General features: G+C 43.3%; 1 protein-coding gene across 1 annotated transcript; it reads right to left on the bottom strand.

Moving 5' to 3' along the window:
- Positions 1 to 765: 765 nt before the first annotated feature.
- LOC106835966 (zinc finger protein 709-like) lies at positions 766 to 16,929 on the bottom strand. Its single transcript, XM_044751816.2, has 4 exons — positions 16,791 to 16,929; positions 4,621 to 4,747; positions 4,356 to 4,416; positions 766 to 3,689 (listed from the first exon to the last, which is right to left on the bottom strand). Exons 1-4 carry the CDS (start codon positions 16,791 to 16,793, stop codon positions 2,321 to 2,323), a joined length of 1,560 nt encoding a protein of 519 aa, XP_044607751.1. The 5' UTR covers positions 16,794 to 16,929; the 3' UTR covers positions 766 to 2,320.
- Between the last annotated feature and the right edge of the window lie 2,567 nt (positions 16,930 to 19,496).

Here is a 19,496-nt window from a genome sequence, read left to right on the forward strand (position 1 = left end):
GCTTGTTCATTAAAAGTACACAGTTTCCAAGACAAAACTAACAGTATTTTGTGACCCTATGAGGTAAAAATGATGAAGGATAAAAGTCCACATCATAAAAATGGCTGTTTTCCTTCTTCTTACTAAAACGACTGACTGGAACTTCTTAAAAATTAACTTACACTCATTACATTCTTTTGCCTTCTAGAAAACAATAACTCGGTTCACAAAAAAAAACAAGTTTACAAAAGTTAGGATTAAGTTTACCTCCTCACATCATTGAATACAGAAAATAACCTGCCTCCTTGAATAGCAGTCAAGTCCACAAACACAGGCCAAAATCTTGTAAGAAGTCCTTTGAGCACCGTTACCGCTACACCTCAACGTCCTTTAGGTCTGTGGTCATTCTTACTAGAATTCCTTACACCCCTCTCTGACTGCAGGTGCAATCCTGCAGGTCACTGGAAGAGGGCACTGAGGAAAAACATGGTGGTTAATTTTGGGGTTAAAAATGAATGAGAAATTATTTTCATGACAAAAGTTACACTGTAAAAGAATAAGAACTACAGTTTGCCTGATGAAGAAACACCTGAATTGGACCGCACATGATAAAATTGACTCAAAATGTATAATGACTAAATGAAGAACATTGCAAAGTATATCTGAAAATCCATAAGCAAAAATGGATATTAATAGTCTGTAAAAATGAAATCCATGATAATATTTATTAACATATGATGGACTGGAACAGTTGATAAAATGTATCAGTGAAACTAGAGAAGTGTTCATTTCCCAAACACATGGACATACTTTTATTGACATACACTCAAAGGTCACTGAAAACACATCGAGGGAATACATTCAAGCTACACGTAACCAGAAACACACACAGTCTTCCCAACATGAGAAAGGTGATTGTTCTCACATGGAACAACTGGGTCGAGGCAGCTGCTGCACAAGGCAGCAGAGAAACAAACTTGCAGGTTCTTCTTTTCATGTCCCATTGTAGATGCCATGGTGAATCAGGAAAATGTGCTCATGAGTACTATGAACAGCAAAAGTGTTTCCTATACAGCTTAGACTTTAGTCAATTATCCTCTAGAGAAAAGGGGAATCAGAGAATACTCCCAACCACGAATGTCTGAATTAGCTTCCTGGTGGACACAAGAGGCCTTACAGAAAGACCCTAACTTGAATGGATCTTTGATGTGAAACTAGTGGAAAATGCATCTCTAACAATATGGAAATCAACTAATTCTTGGTAGTTTTCAAGATACTCTTGACAAGAAGGGCAAAGAATCCAGAAAAAGGGATGGAAGATGGTGTCCTTGAAGCTCCTATGGAACTGTCTCCATCCCTGTGTGGTGGCTCGAAAATCGGCCTAAGGCCTTGTGTGCTTCTGCCTTCCAAATCTCATGCAAGTGAGGCCACTTGGGAATTCCAAACACGGCACCATAAAGGGGACGGATTCTTAAAGATCTCGCTGTTCAGATTACTCTCACTGACATAACGCAGTACAGGGGTGAGGTGTCCAGCTCTAGATTTTGTTGCCTGCCACAGGCCTCTACTTAATTCAGTCTATTCACCAAATACCAGTCAGAAGGAAGGACAAACAGCAAAGGCCCAAATGGGAAAATAAGAATTCACAGGAAGCACACTCTTGGATAAACTTGCCATACATAATTTTTTCCAACTGTTTAATAGTACAGAAAATAAAAACAGGCTCCTCCACCCACCACCCCCAAAACGGCACTTTCTCTAAAACATGTACAATATGTACAATGGATGAGGCATATCCAGGAACTGTAAATACAAGGCCAGTAAGAAAACACAACAAATACAAACTGCCATTTTTCAATAGCCCTTTAACACAGAACAATTAAAACATTATTAAAAAAAAAACTAACTGATTTAGGGGAAATGCACTACCTGAGTCTTATTTACTACTTCTGAAGGACTAGCAGAATCATCTCACCTCAATATTTGTTTCTGAAGTAATTTATAGAAATCCAGTCTAATGTCGCACTTTAAGAAAGGCTTGATAAATACAATATATTTACCACTTTTATAACGACTCTTTCCTGTTGAAAGTTTTCTAGAACCTCATGTACAAATTAATTTCCATGAAGCTTTCTCATATGACTTACATTTACATTTCTTTTTGGTGGGAGTTTCACATAGAAGGGTGTAGGCCAACTGAACTCTTTCTCATGCTCTGAACATTCAAGACGTTTTTATCCAGTGAGTCCTTTCATGCCTTCAAGAAAGAAGTGCGATCACCACAATCCCAAATTGTTTCTATCTACCTGCTTTTACCTCTAGTGTGCATTCATGCATATCCTCAAAAGTTTGCATGAGAACTAAAGCCTTTCTGACTTTCCTCACATTCATAGGCTTTCTCTCCAGTGTGACTTCTTAAATGGACTCGAAGATATTTGGAAGCAGTGAAGGCTTTATTGCATTCTTTACATTCATAGGATTTCTCTGCACTGTGAGTTCTTTCATGTCTTCGAAGAAAACTGTTACAAGTGAATGCTTTACTGCAGTTTTCACATTCATAGGGTTTCTCTCCTGTATGAGTTCTTTTATGTGTTGAAAGAGAACTGGTATAACTGAAGGCTTTACCACATATTTTACATTCAAAGGGTTTCTCTGCAGTGTGAATTCTTCCATGTATTTGAAGAGAACGGGAAGAAGCGAATGCTTTACTGCAGTTTTTACATTCATAGGGCTTCCCTCCTGTGTGTGTTGTTTCATGTTTTGAAAGATAAGTGGTAGTACAGAAGGCTCTACCACATATCTTACATTCAAAGGGTTTTTCTCTAGTGTGACTTTTTTCATGGACTCGAAGATAACGGAAAGAAGTGAATGCTTTACTGCATGTTTTACATTCAAAGGGTTTCTCTCCAGTATGAATTCTTCCATGTATTTCAAGAGATCTGCAGGAAGCAAATGCTTTACTGCATTTTTCACATTCATAGGGTTTCTCTCCAGTATGAATTCTTTCATGAAGTTGAAGAGAACTGGAACAAGTGAATGCTTTACTGCATGTTTTACATTCATAGGGTTTCTCTCCAGTATGAATTCTTTCATGATTTCGAAGATGACTGGAACAAGTGAATGCTTTACTGCAATTTTTACATTCATAGGGTTTCTCTCCAGTATGAGTTCTTTCATGAACTTGAAGAGAACTGGAACATGAGAATGCTTTACTGCATTTTTTACATTCATAGGGTTTCTCTCCAGTATGAATTCTTTCATGAAGTTGAAGATGACTGGAAGAAGTGAATGCTTTACTGCATGTTTTACATTCATAGGGTTTCTCTCCAGTATGAATTCTTTCATGTTTTAGAAGATGACTGGAACAAGTGAATGCTTTACTGCATTTTTCACATTCATAGGGCTTCTCCCCAGTATGAGTTCTTTCATGTGCTCGAAGTAAAGTGAAATAAGTGAAGGCTTTCCCACATCCCTTACATTTATATGGCTTCTCTCCATATTTTTGATAGTCATATGTTTTACGTTCAGTGTGACATCTAATGTGCATTTTAAGGGATGAATGATGCATGAAGACTCTTCCACATGCACTGCATCCCCATGGTTTAGCTCCTGTAGTTTTCTTGTTCAGACTGAGATTTGGAAGAAGGCTGAAGTTTTCTCCAAACTGACTATCTTCTTCACTTTCACAGACTCTCCCTACCCTACGCTTTCTGTAAAAATGAGAAGCATATTGTTAATGATTTCTCTATTAATGATTTTATATTTCTTTTTTTTTTTTAAGATTGGCACCTGGGCTAACAACTGTTGCCAATCCCCCCCCCTTTTTTTTCCTGCTTTATCTCCCCAAACCCCCCCTGTACACAGTTGCACATCCTAGCTGCATGTCCTTCTAGTTGTGGGATGTGCGATGCCACCTCAATGTGGCCTGACAAGCGGTGCCATGTCTGCACCCAGGACCCGAACCCTGGGCCACCAAGGTGGAACAAACGAATTTAACCACTCGGCCATGGAGCCGGCCCCAATATTTCTTATGTTTATTATTTCTTATGTTTATTATGATTGATAGGAAATGTTTATGTTTTCTCCCTTCTGTGAATTCTCTGAAATATACTGAATTTTCTGAAAGAGGACTTCACCCTTGTTATTATCCAAACAGTGATATTCACAGATAAGGTTCACTAATATTATTTCTAAGTGAAATATTCTGCAAAAAGTGAACCTCTACATCACATTTCAGAAAGTATATTTGGTGAAAATTTTCTAAGAATAGCTCAATTTGAAGCAAAGCTTATTTGTTTTGTTTGCTCTTTTTTAAAACAATTTCTTAACCTACAAGGATTCTCACATGAGACAGAGCTTTCTATTGTGTGACTCACCTTACTTTTCTCCCCTGGCCTTTGTACTGATCTTCAACATCACAATCTTCCCATGTTATTCCTGAGATGCAGACCCACAAAGTTTATTCCAAATATTAGAAATTAGACAAAAATTTCTAGATTCTAAGTATACGATAATCTATGGCCATTTCTACTTTATTTACTAACAACCTCCCCTTTCCACATTCTACATCTTAGAACACTGATGATGGGCAAGAACCACTTGTTCTTTCATTGATGACGTGAGGAATGTCCTCGTTCTTACCTACTGAGGCCAGGTGCCTCAAGGTTTCCCACATCACATCTCTGTAGAGTTTCTTTTGTGAAGGATCCAGTAAAGCCCACTCCTCTGGGGTGAAGTTCACACTCACGTCCTCAATGGCCACTGAGTCCTAAAACACCACAAAAGTGTGTAGAGTAGGATACGTGAGCCTGACAGCACTGGGGATCTAGACTCCAATTCTAGGAAGGTTACATGGGATTCTGTTATCTCCAAACATTCATTCTATGTGTGATCATCACAAACTCCCTTTTTTCTGTACACAATGCTCATCAATTTAACAATATTGTGAACACATGGAAATACACATTTTTACTGTGATCACATTCCATCCAATTTCTAAGAACAAGTTCCAGAACATGGTGGGAAATGACAGAAATGCTATACAAATGAAACAAACATCAATTGTGGACCCATGATTCTTCGTAAGAAAAGTTCTTTCATCTTCTTCCACATTACCCACTGGTTACAGCACTCCCTGACGCAGAGGGTGAAATCTATGGGACGTTTCAGTGAATAAAAACATAGTGAACGGGGCTGGCCTAATGGCGCAGCGGTAAGTTTGCATGTTCTGCTTCTCGGCAGCCTGGTGTTCGCCGGTTCGGATCCCGGGTGCAGACATGGCACCGCTTGGCATGCCATGCTGTGGTAGGCAGCCCACATATAAAGTAGAGGAAGATGGGCATGGATGTTAGCTCAGGGCCAGGCTTCCTCAGCAAAAAGAGGAGGACTGGCAATAGTTAGCTCAGGGCTAATCTTCAAAAAAACAAAACAAAGCAAAATAAAACAAAACATAGTGAATAACTGGAAGCTTTTTGTTCTGGTCCCATCACCAAACTTAGAGTCCATGAGGCCTGTGAAATCACACTTTGACCAAGCCCAGCTGCCCACATTGTCCTAAACTACTCCAGGCCATTACAGGTAATCAGATGCAGCTGGCTGAATGTAAATATTCTTGTGGTGAAAGAGTGCTTTTAACTTGTGTAATATCTATCATAGACTCAGTTCTACCTTTCTCACTCTGGAAGATTTGATGGGGCTGGAATTATTATGAACTGAGAGCTCAGGCACAAGGAAGAAGCCATGAAAACTTAGACCATAAGATCACTATACGTATGGGCCTCAAAGCTACTTCTCACCAAATTTAGAACACAGTGTGAGATAATGTGCCATGAGAGCTCGTTCTGGTCAAATGCTAACAGTGTACCCTGAGCTTTGCTCCCCTTGAGGGGTAGGTTAAGAGCTGCAGATTGGGGCCGGCCCTGTGGCCAAGTGGTTAAGTTCACGCACTCCACTTTGGCAGCCCAGGGTTTCACTGGTTCGGATCCTGGGTGCAGACATGGCACCACTCATCAGGCCATGCTGATGCGGCATCCCACATAGCACAACCAGAGGCACTCACCACTACAATATACAACTACGTACTGGGGAGATTAGGGGAGAAAAAGCAGAAAAAAAAAAACCCACAAGTAGATTGGCAAGAGTTGTTAGGTCAGGTGCCAATCTTTAGAGGAAAAAAAAAGAGCCATAGATTGCAGGGGAGCTCCTTGAAGACCACAATGGTTTGATGTTAAATTTGCCCATGATTATAAAATACATGCAGGATTTAACAGTGGTTTCCCCCAAAGAACATAAAATTTCCTTTGTCCAACTTCAAGAGGAAGTGTTTCCTGACCAGCCACTCTGGATGATGCCCTGCCAACTTTTGATCCTGCACCTAAGGAGCTTAGAAGCTGTCATTCTTGATCTCACAAGAAGAAAATGAACAAACTTGACATGAAGAACCCTTCTTAGATCCAGGAGAGCCTTGAGATCATAGGACAAACCAGTGTCTCCAAACTTGGGAAAGACAAAAAAAAAGATGGCATTTTGAAACACGCCCCACATATTCTGTTCTTAATAAGGCGTGTGCTAAAAAAAAAAAAAAAAAAAAAATCTATTTCACCAGAGTCTAATGCAAGGGCAAAAATAACAAAAAAGACAGAACACAATTTCCACGAAGCCTAGGATAACCCTCTTTAAATGAAGGCTTAAAATACAGATAATGGGAATCCCTGAAGGAAAAGAGAGAGAAGAAAACATGAAGTAATAATCACCAAAATATCCTAAAATCAATGCTAGCCAGCATACTGTCCATCCAGGAAGCACATGGAACACTAAACACGGGAAAGTACAAAAGTGCACACCTGAAGGGTATCACACTGAAACTAGAGAAACATCACAGAGAATGTACTGAAAAAATGCCAGAGAAGAAACACACCTTCGACAGAAAGAAACAAAGATTTGAATTAAATTGAACTTCTTCTCAAAACCATGCAACAAGAGCAGAGGAGACTGAAAGATTTAAAGTGTTGAAAATGAAACCCACTTTCCTAGAATTTGGTCAAGCAAAATTATCCTTCAGTACAAAGAAGAAATAAGGACTTTCTGAGACAAAATTTGAGGAAATTCATCCCGAGTACACATACTTGGGATGAAAATTACTTGAAAGTTTATCAGAAAGAATGTAAATGATAAAGGTAGGGGATTAGAAGAAGAAAAAATGAGGGGAAATATCTTTTGGTTCTTATAATAAATATAGCAGATGACACTTTGTTTAAACTAATGTTAGCAACAATGTATTTGGTAATAAGAAGCTTATGGACAAGTGAAATACATGACAGCAATGTGACAAGACACAGGGAAAGGAAAACTGGGGACTGTGTTAAGAGGTACTTGCACACGGTGAAGCGGCACAGTGTTACTTGGCGGGGGGGGGGTTAGTTGTACGCTGAAAACTCAAGGACAAACACTAAAATGTGTTTTTAAAAAAATGTGTAACTGATATGCTAAGAGGGGGGAAAAAAGAATTACAGTAAATGCTCAATTTTAACCAGAGAAGGTGGCAAAAAGGTAGAAGACAAAAACAAGGATAAAAGTGGGAAATTTTGGTAAATATTAATCTAACTGAATCAACAACCACTTTAATCATCAATGGTCTCATTACAACTGAAAGACACAGTAATAGAGTTCAAAAAATTCCATTATATGTTGTCTACAAGAAACCCACTCTAAGTATAAAGTCAGAGAGAGATGAAGGGTAAAGGGATGGAGAAAAACAGACCATGCCAACACGAATCAAAGGAAGCTGCTAGAGGAATAGACATTATAGACAATGCAGATTTCAAACTGAGGAAGATGCAGAGATAGAGGGGCAGTAGGTACGGATAAAGGGGTCTATTCTCTGAGAAGGCACAGCAACGCTGCATGTGTACCTGCCTAACAACAGAGGGGCAACACACCTCAGGGAGGAACTGACCGAATGCAGGAGAAAGAGACAAATCCAGTACCATAGCTGTAGATGTCAACACCCCCTCATCAGGAATTAGAAATTTCAGTAGGCAGGAAGTGAGGAAGGACAGACGTGCAATGAACAGCACTGCGAAACTGCTGGGTTTCATTGTAATCTACAGAATACTTCACAGAACAGCAGAATATACATTCTTCTCAGGTTCACATGGAACATTCACCAAAACAAACCACATTCTGGGACATAAAGCACACCTTAACAAATATGAAAGAACAGAAATCATACAAAGTAGGCTCTCACACCACATAGGCATTCCTCTAGAAGGCAATACCAGAAAAAGTTGGAAAACCCCCAATATGTGGTGATTCAAAAATATACTTCTAAATAATACATAGTATCAAACTAGAAGTCTCAAGAAAAATGAAAAATTGTTTTGAATTAAAAAAATGAAAACACAACATAGTAAAGGTTCTTGGATGTAGTGAAAGCAGTATCCAGGGGGAAATTCATGCCATCAAACAAATACACTGGAAAAATCAAAGATCTCTAATCACTAACACAAGCACGTACCTTAGCAAAGAATAAAAAGAAGAACAAGTTAAACCCAAAGCAAGCACAATAAAAGAAATAATAAAATAAGAAAGGAAATGAATGTCATTGTGGGAAATCAATGGAGAAAATGAAAAGAAAAAAGCTGCTTGTTTCACAAGACCAATAAAATTGAGAAATATCCAGTCCAGACAACAAGGAGAAGAGGGAAGACAGAAATTACTAGTATCAGAAAGGAAAGGAGGGGAAATAAATATAAAATAAGACTTGATAAAAGCAACATCCATTTAAGATAAACTAGTAATAGAGGGGAACTTCCACTTCTTGAGAAAGAACACCTTCACAAATCCTGTAGCTGAATTCATGGTGTTTGTTCCATATGATATGACTGTCTCTACGCAACAACTGGAAGAACTCACAATGACAGAAACGACTCCTGGGATTAATAACAGAGTACAGCAAGCTTGCTCTCCTTCTAGACCCACACGAACAGAGTCAACTGAACTTTGACAGAGAAGGAAAGGAGATTCAAATGAAAAAGCAAGTATTTTAAACAAACAGTGGGAGAAATAATGGATATCCATGTGCAAATACAGACACACAAAACAAATGTAGACACAGGCCTCACACTTTTCATGAAAATTAAATCAAAACACATCATAGACCTAAATGTAAATTGCCAAAAGAATAAACTCCTACAAGATAACACAGGAGAAAATCTGGATGACCTTGTGTTTGTTGATGAATTTTCACATAGAAAACCAAAAAGCAAGGTCCACAAAAGAAAAAACCAAAAATTTTACAATTTTAAGTAAAACGAAAAACTCCTCCTCTGAAAAAGATGGTGTGAAGAGATCAACACCAATTCAGAGTAAGAGAAAATCTCTGTAAAACATTTATTGGATAAATGATTGCTATCTGAAATATGCAAAGAATTCTTAAACCGTAATAGTCAGAGGAAAAAAATGCAATTAAAAATGGGCAAAAGATCTGCAGACAGCTCACCAAAGAAGAGATCTAGATGGGAAATAAGCAATATGAAACATGCTCCACATGAAATGTCATTAGGAAATTGCAAAGAAAATAACAATGGGGATCACTAAACGCTTATTAAATGGGTAAAAGTCAAAATATTCAGAACAGCAAATATCGGTGAAGATGCAAAGCTACAGGGAACCCTAGTTCATCACGGGTGGAAACAGGATTTGGAACACCCACACTGGAAGACAGGAACCTCCTTTCAGAATAAAACACATTGTCACTACATAGAGTTAAGATCCAGCAATCACGCTCCGTGGTATTTTTCCAAATGAGCTGAAACCTTATGTTCGCACAAAACCTACATAAGAATGTTTAGAAGCACTTTATTCATAATTGGCAAGAGTTAGGATTTTCAACAAGATGTCCTTCAAGTATCGAACAGTCAATCAGTGGTGCATCCAAACAATGAAACACCGTCCAATGATAAAAAGAAATGAGGTATCACGCCATGGAAACACATGGAGGGACCTTAGAAGTCTATTATTAAGTAAAGAAGCCAATGTGACAAGGCTATGCAGTGTATGATTCCAAGTATATGACATTCTGGGAAAGACAAAAGTATGAGCCACTAGAAGGATCTTTACTTGTGAAGGATTTGGAGGTTGGAGGGAGGGATGAGTCAATAGGTGGAGCACAGGGGAGTTTCAGGGAAGAGAAACTACACTCCATGATACAGAAATGATACGTCCACATCATTACACATTTGCCAAAACCCACAGAGTGTGTAACACACAGAGTCAATGCTAACGTGCACCGTGCACTGTAATGCGTCCAATTCACCCCTTTTTTACTGAAACAGGACATCTCTCATTCAACTGACTTCAAGTTATTTCCTTTTCAAGACTGGCCCTGAGCTAACATCTGTTGCCAATCTTTTTTTCTTCTTCTTCTCTCAAAAGCCCCCCAATACATGGTTGTATATTCTACTCGTAGGTCCTTCTAGTTGTGCTATGACTTCAACATATTTCAGTAAGTCAGTCTGTGCTCTAGGAGCCTGAGACCCACGGTGGCGGGGGGGGGGGGGGGGGGGGGGGAGGGGGGAGGCGGGAAACTTCCATCGAATGCCTTGTTGGGGAGCACAGCACTGTTTTCTCTGAGAAGTGCCATGGTCACTATGAGTAGTGGCGGAACCCCAAGGTGGATGACGAGTGTCCTGCTATTGTAGACCTATTAGTGTACATACAAGTGTGACTCTGAGTTTTATTTTGGGGATCTCTGAGTCAAGAGATTTCCAGAATTCTTTTCCCACAAAGGGGCCAGACACTGGTTGCTTTATAGAGTTTCAGGTGCCTGGGCTTAAGTTGGGTTGAATTAATCTCTTCACTGGGCCAAACTCAGACTGTGGTGTGGTCCACTATAACCCAGAGGGTCGGGATCTTTGCGGCAACAGGTACAGGGCTGGGAGCAGCAGCAGAGTGACTTAGGGGCCCTGGGGAGCCCTCTAGAATCTTGCTTCCTACTGGCTGCACTTTCCTGGCCCTTCTTTCTCTCTGAAATAATTGGTCTTTAAGGAGCGACCATCAGATGGGCTCAGCTCAGTGACAGGGTACAATCATCCTCATAACTGCAGACTCCCCCTAATGTCAAGGCGACTCCAGCCTCAGTCTCACCTTCACTCTCAACACACAGACAGATGCCACCCAAGACACCGACAGAAGATCACATTAAGGAGGGCCGGATTCCCAGACTCCTGCTCTCAGAGGACAGGAATTCCCAAAACTGCCAACTCAGTGTCCTCTGCAGTTGAAACCTGGGCTTGGTGGGGTCAACAGGGCAACACAGGGCAGCACAGCGCCCAGGAGGAGCCACGCAGCAAGCAGCAGCCCACAGTGCAGGAGCCTCCAGGCTTTCTCATCAGCCTGTCCAGGTAGGAAGGCCCAGGGGAAAAGGGAGGGCGAGGCTTAAGTGTTCAGTCGTCAAAGAGCATCAGCATCAAACCCTGGCCACTCATTACAAGAACAAACTTGAGGGACAAAAATAGGCATTCGCACTGGCTTGTTTTTATATAAAGAAACATTAACAGGATGATGAAGCAGTCAGCAAAACTGGTCATTCGAGAGTGGCTCGAGTAAGAGCAGGAGTGGGGCAGGGCATGTGGGCAGGAGGTTCTCTTAGCTACTGTCCTCTGTTACAAATTTTTTAAACATTCCCATACAGGGGCCAGCCCGGTGGCCCAGCACTTAAAGTGCTCATGTTCCACTTCGGGGGCCCTGGGTTTGCCGCTTCAGATCCCGGCTGCGGAAATGGCACCGCTTGGCATGCCATGCTGTGGTAGGCTTCCCACATATAAAGTGGAGGAAGATGGGCATGGATGTTAGCTCAGGGCCAGCCTTCCTCAGCGAAAAGAGGAGGATTGGCAGCAGTTAGCTCCAGGCTAATCTTCCTCAAAAGACAGAAAGAACATTCCCATGTATTATTCACTTGAAATAAGGGGAGACAGGGGCTGGCCCAGTGGCACAGCAGTTGAGTCCACATGCTCCACTTTGGCGGCCTGGGGTTTGCCAGTTTGGATCCTGGTCATGGACCTATGCACAGCTTGTCAAGCCATGCTGTGGCAGGTGTCCCACATATAAAGTAGAGGAAGATGGGCATGGATGTTAGCTCAGTGCCAGTCTTCCTCAAAAACAAAATAAAATAAAATAAGGAGAGACATGTACATATGCCATATTTTCCTATGTTTGATCATCAGTTTTAAATAACTTTTAGTTTTAACATTTCTACAAAGTAAACTATTTCAAGATTTAATCCTTTAGGTCGCGCAGCGGTTAAGTTCACATGTTCTACTTCAGTGGCCCAGGATTCGCCAGTTAGGATCCCGGGTGTGGACATTGCACCTCTCAGTAAGCCATGCTGTGGCAGGCGTCCCACATATAAAGTAGAAGAAGATGGGCACGGATGCTAGCTCAGGGCCAGTCTTCCTCAGCAAAAAGAGGAGGATTGGCAGCAGATGTTAGCGCAGAGCTAATCTTCCTCAAAAAGAAAAAAAAAAAGATTTTATCCTTTAATGAATATAAAACTGTAAACCATAAAAAATTTACCAATCTCTTTCTAACAAAAAAGACAAGGGCATTTTTGTTTCTGCCTCCACTATATTTACCCTGGGAATATTTTAGGAAGGAGTAGCATATTATAATACCTTAGGGGTTTGCAATTAAGCCCTGAAATAAACTAGGAATGCCAAAGATTTACACAAGCTCTGACCTGATTCCTCATATCAATGAAACAAGAAATTCAAGTGCCTTTTCCCCACATCTATTAAAATACAATTCAGGGGCTGGCCCGGTGGCATAGTGGTTAAGTTCACTTTCTTCTGCTTCGGTGGCCTGGGGTTCGCATGTTTGGATCTCAGGTGTGGACCCAGCACCCCTCATCAAGCCAGACTGTGGCAGCATCCCACATAAAATGGAGAAAGATGGGCACAGATGTTACCTCGGTGACAATCTTCCTCACACACACACACACACACACAAACAATAAGAAAATAAATAAAATTCATTTGCCTTAGGAATAGTATAGCCTTTTAAATGTCAAAGTTCTCTAGGGACATGGACACACAAAACTGACCTAAACATGGAAAATGTACCTGAGAACTGAAATACACCCATCGCACATCTTGAGGTTCTCTTGTCTAAAAGGAAAAAAATTGTTTGTTTCCACAGTTTTCTTGCCTTGCTCACATCATATCTCTGACATTACATTTTCAAACCCCAAGTGCAAATGGAAACTAGAATCAGAGGATTGTAATATTCAACTGATAAAGCAATCCGAGGACAGAAACATGAATATTTCAGTCAGCTCATAGAAGCAGCCTGCTGGCCTGCAGTTCAGAAGGAAACCCACACTCAGAAAGGGACCATATTCCGAGACTTGAGGTATAGACTCTCCCCATTGAGACAGAATCCCTGGAGAGGGTCAGTCCCTGGTGAAGGAGGGTGGGGACCCCTGAGCAGCCACAGGAATACACTCTGGGAGCCCCACACACCCTGCCTCTCCTGTGAGCATGGAAGCACTGCCTCCCCCAGGCTCCCATTCTCATAAGTGAGGAAACTCTCAGCTAAAATCAGTCTAAGCTTCTGACCCACATGAACTCCAAATTCATGATCCCTTTGTCCACAGAACGGAACACCTGATCTTCACAGACTTTCTCACTGTGCACAGATTACACTCTCAGTGCACCTACAGTGTCGATGCAAAACTCAAATGTAACATCTAAAAATGTCCAGGCCTAAGGAACCACAGTTATAACCTCAGAAAGGGCGTCACTCCCCACCCCATGAGCACGTGCACCCCCAGCTTTCCACGGCTCTGCAGCTCCTCTGAGGATCAAGGCTCCTTCCATGGGGGTGTGAGCAGTAGGACACCTGCAGGGGGAAGCTCCCCAGGAAGGACAACTGGGCCTGCAAGGCCTTCCCTCTGCAGGTCCAAGGGGGCCTTAGCTTGGGTCTCTAACTGCAGGCTTCTGCTCCCCACTGGAGATGCTCTGGACCATCACTGTTATTTTAAATCACACAAAGCCAGTGTTTCAATAATCCAGCACAATCACTTAAACCCAGTCCTTTCATGGAAAATAGGGAAGAAAAGTGTAAGGTATTTCTACCACTTCAACTAGAAAAGCACAAATGTCTATTCCTTTAAGAAAAAATGTCAATTACTACTGTTACTGAGCGAGGGCTCGCCACCTGATACGCACAGAAGCTGAGACCACGGCACACCAGTCTTTGAAAGAAGAAACAGTTGACTGTGCCATCGATTAGCAAGGAGACAGGAGGACAGGCTCTCAACTCCGTCTCCCTCATCCAAAGCATGGGCTTAAGGGAGCAGGGAGGGCCGGCTGGGATGTAAAGACCTGGCAGGGTGAGGTCAGACTGGCAGATCAAAACTTTCTCTTCGGCACAGGCTCCTGGCTGGCCGCCTCCTGTGACAAAGAGCTTTAACATCTTGCTGTTAAGATGGGGTTAGTGATGGGAGGTTAGAGGAAAAGCCCAGTGAACAAGGGGCAAGTTGTCCTGCAGATTTAACTCCTTGCCTTCTCCACTGATAAAGAGTTTCTAGAGATCTGGAGTCATCCTGCCCTTCCTGGCACAGAGAGGGAGGCACCCTTACAAAGGGACGTTTCTCTTAAATGTAAATTTCTGTTACAAAAGGGTAACTTCTACTAGGTTTTCAGAGCTTTGCCTCTGTCTGCTATTTTTCAATAATCATCAGCTCAAAATAGCCCTTATGCCAAAGACCCATGCTTTGGGATGACAACTCTGTTCCTGGTCCTGTGATTACATTATTTCCATGACAAGACATCACACTTGAACATTTGTGGTTTGCATGTCTAAGCCCTGGAATTTCATTTGAAAGCATCCAAAAGTAACGACCGCACCTCAGAAACTAACGACAGACATTCAAGTTAGGAAAGAGCGAAACAAGTATTCTTAACAAATGGAATGTAACAAAGGAATATTATATTTTTCCTGAAATTCACCTCTTTGTTGCTTGTTTGGAACTATTTTATAGTGTCTTTCAAGCTCTACTGATTAACTATATTTACCCTTATTGAAAAACGGAGACTTAAATAAGTGAATAATTTTTTCTCATTCACAAACCGGGGCGGGGGGGAAATACCAATGGGACAGACCACCCAGGACATTTTTCCAAGAGGAACGCTTGCCCAAAGGATTTGCCATAGGATGTCTGCGCCCAGACGATCCTGGGGGAGAGGCACAAGAATTTCCTGCAATGAGGTTCCAGGTGGTTACTCTCTGCTTTCCTCTCATGTAAAATATCCACATGATGAGGATCGAGGCTGTCCCAGGGAAAGAAGCCCAAGGCGTCCTGCCCTGCATACCAATCTACATCATCCTTCGGGAAGCAGAGGACATCCTGACCTGATCCAATCTGATTCTTATCTAAAGTTACAGGACCACCCAATAACCAAACCCACCTGCACCAGCCATTTTAATGACTTTTTCTTTTGGAAGATTAGCCCTGAGCTAACATCTGCTGCCAATCCTCCTCTTTTTTGCTGAGGAAGACTGGCCCTGAGCTAACATCCGTGCCCACCTTCTCTACTTTATATGTGGGACGTCTGTCACAGCATGGCTTGCCAAGTGGAGCAATCTCTGCACCTGGATCCAAACAAGCTAACCCCTGGCCCCTGAAGCAGAACGTGCGAACTTAACCACTGCGCCACCGGCCGGCCCCACAACTTTTTTACACGATCTTTCCTTTCTCTTGTAAAGAAATAACTCACATACCTATGCCTTATAAATTTAGCCCTGCCCTCAATCCATTGCAGCTCTTCCTGCCCATGGGTCCTGTCCACACACTGTTCTCTGAATGAAGGAGCACTACTGCCAGACCTTGAGAGTCCAAGGAATCTTTCTTTCGACTTCTCTGCTTCCGGAGTCCGCATCACACAGACAAATCTAATCTTTAACATAGAGCCATCCTGGGCCTACCTGTGGCCCAGTGGTTAAGTTCACCCGCTCTGCTTCGGTGGCCCAGGGTTTCGTGGGTTCGAATCCTGGGCGTGGACATGGCACCAGTCATCAGGTCATGCTGAGGCCCCGTCCTACATGCCACAACTAGAAGGACGCACAACTAAAATATACAACTATGGGGGGGGGAGCTTTGGGGAGAAAAAGGAAAAATAAAATCTTACAAAAAAAAATAGAGCCTCTGGGGCATAACGATCAACGGTTAAAATATAGGGTCTGGTTGAAACGCGCCATGGAGGAGGAAGTGTTGATAGAGATCCTGTGAATGAGAGGGGAAGTGGCTTTGGGAGTGCGGGGAGGCATCTGAAAATTTACGGATTTACTGTCAGTCCCAGGAAGAGCAGCCTGTAGGGAAAGGACTGTGGATTGAGAGGCTGCTCCCCAAACATTTGGAAAACTATGGAGAAAACGGGTGCCCTCTGAGGAGAAAGGAGGCCCTGGGGACCCACAGACCGCAGCCCCTCCGCGCACGGACCCCGGAGACCGAGGCCCGACTGTCCTGCGGGCCCTCCCGCGGGCCCCCCACCGTCTGGGACACGCGGGGCTGCGGCCGCACAGCGGCCCAGAGACGCTCCGGCCCCAGTCGCCGCGCGCAGGGACCACAGGACGCCCGGGGCCCGGCTGCCGGCCCCGCCCCCACGCTGCGGCCGGAGGGGCCTGAGGGCCGAGCGGCGCCACCGCGGACTCCGGGCCGCAGACCCCGGAGGGGACCGCGGGAGGCCGGGCCCGCTCCGCCGCTTCCCACCAGCCCCTCCTCCCGCGTCCTCACCCCCGGGCCGCACATTCACCATTTCTAGGGCTCCTGGGTCCCCCGAGTCCTTCCTACGACCCCCACGACAAGCGCAGGTCACAGCACGACAGAGGCTGCAGGAGAGCCACCAGGACCCGTAGGCCAGACAACACCTCCCCTACAGCGCGGCAGCAGCCGGAAGCCGCCTTCACAGGAAGTCCAGTGCATGGCCCCACCCACCTGCCCCACCGGCTCCCCTGATTGGACGGCCCTGAACGCCACGCCCACTCAGGCCAGAGAGACAGCAGGTGGGATGCTGCAGGGCTCACCAGAACCCAACTAGGCTGGCGGTTGGAACCAGACTCACCTGGCACATTTGCGTTTAAGCAGAATTTCTTCCTGGCCTGGGGCTGCCTCTATTGTTTCCACCCAGCTCTTGGTGAACTCTTCCGTGCAGATGTGCAGGGGGAAGGACTGACTGAGTTTCAAATGGCGCAAGTACAGACTGATGCGGGCTCAGCGAGCAGAGAAGTTGAAAGAAAGATTTCTTGGACTCTCAAGGTCTGGCAGCAGTACTCTTTTATTCAGAGAATAGTATGGAATAGCATGGGGACAGGACCCATGGGCAGTAAAGAGCTGCTGCCTGGGGACAGGACCCATGGGCAGGAGGAGCTGCTGCAGTGTGTTGAGGGTTAGAGCTAAACTTAAGGCATAGGTATGTGAGTTATCTCTTTACAAGACAAAGGAAAGAACATGTAGAAAAAAGTTGTTAAAATGGTATCAGTGCAGGTGGGTCTGGTTATTGGGTGGTCCTATAACTTTAGATAACAATCAGACCAGGTTAAGTCAGGATGTCCTGTGCTTCCCAGAGGATGTTGGTGGTGGGGGGAGTCAGCTGCATGAGGTTACCAGACAAGCACAATAAACAACACTTAAGTCCTTGCCGTCCCCATTAAGAGTTTCTAGAGATAAGATCATCCCCGCTTCCTCCTGGTGCAGAGAGGGAGACACCCCCACAGATGGAGACTTCCTTCACAAATTGAAATGTCTCTCATCAAACGGCAAGCAAATTCCACTCCTCAGAGCCTCCTTCCCATCTGCAGTTTTTTTAAAAGTAACCAGCCTAAAATAATCCTCATCACAGACCATGAAGGTGACCCAGGCCAGGACACATGGAAATAATAGGATCTTATGTCCTCTACGGGCCATGGGCTTGTGATAAGGCTGTGAGGCCAAACGTGGAACTGTGACCCTTGTTGAGAAATGCTGACACTTAAATGTGACCTCACCATCTGTGATAAAGGGTCAGGCTCCCTTTTATTCAGTGATCCTTGTCAGCAATGAGCCTTCCACCCATGCCTCCCACCCCACTCACTTGCTCCTTAAGATAAAGATTCCATGGGGACTGGCCTAGTGTGTAGTGGTTAAGTTCACACGCTCTGCTTCAGGTGATCTAGGGTTCGCAGGTTCAGATCCCGGGTGTGGACCTACACACCACTCATGAAAGCCACCCTCTGTGGTGGTGTCCCACATACAAAACAGGAAGACTGGCAACAGATAGCTCAGGGCCAATCTTCCTCACCAAAAAAGAAAGAAAGAAAGAAAAAAGATAAACTATCCCAGAACCCTTGGTTCTAGTGGGAAGTTTGAATCCCACAGCCTAGGCTGGGTGCAAGGACTCTTCTCAGTGTAACCACAGGGTGTGACATGTGTTCATTAAAGTCTCAGGTGTACATTTGACACTGGAAGGAAATTTATTTTAGATCAGTTTTTGCCCTTGTCCCTAGAGCCCTCTCAAATGTTAATAGCTATAACATCCAGATCTAAGGCCGTTGACCTACCTTCCCTGATATAAGAAAAATGACATCTTTTTGTAAATGTCGGATGCACCTGGAAACTCTTCCCCCACCCCCTGCTTTATCAAGGGATAACTGAACAATACAATTGTCCATATTTAGAGATCACAGTGCGATGACTTGATATATGTATACAATTTGTGTACTTGAAATTTGCTAAGACAGCGGATGAAGTCTTCTCACCACACCCACCCACCCACACACACACACGCACACACACACACACACACACACACACAATGTGACTGAGTACCCAGGAGTGGAATTGATGGGTCACAGGGTAATTTTAGGTTTTTATATTTGAGGAACTCCCAGATCTTTTTCCATGGTAACTACACCATTTTGCCTTCTCACCACCCACATATGAGAGTTCACATTTCTAAATACATCCTCAACAACACTTGTTCTTACCTCACTTCTTGATTCCAGCCCTCCTAGTGGGGGTGAAGTGGTATCTCACTGGGGTTTTGATTTGCGTTTCCTTCCTCATTAAGGATGCCCAGCATCTTTTCATATGCTCTTGAGCATTTCCCTGTCTTCCTTGGAAAACAGTGTATTCAGATCCTTTACCATATTTAAATAGAGTTTTTTGGCTTTTTCTAATTAAGTTTGAAGAGGTCTTTAGGTATTTTTGATACAAGTCACTTATCAGAATTACGATTTGCAGAATTTTCTTCCATTCTATAGGTTGTGTTTTTACTCTCTTGCCTTAAAATTTGTGCTTTTGATTGTGGTGCCATACGCATACCATAAAATTTACATTTTCAACCTTTTTAAAGTGTATAGTTCAGTTGTAGCACATGTCAGAATTGGCTTTCTTTTTCAAGCTGAATGATACACCATTGTATGTATGTGCCAGATTTTCTTGATCCATTCATCCGTTGAAGGGCACCTGGGTTACTTCCACC

This window comes from Equus asinus, chromosome 20, assembly GCF_041296235.1.
Source record: "Equus asinus isolate D_3611 breed Donkey chromosome 20, EquAss-T2T_v2, whole genome shotgun sequence".
NCBI classification, from domain to species: domain Eukaryota; kingdom Metazoa; phylum Chordata; class Mammalia; order Perissodactyla; family Equidae; genus Equus; species Equus asinus.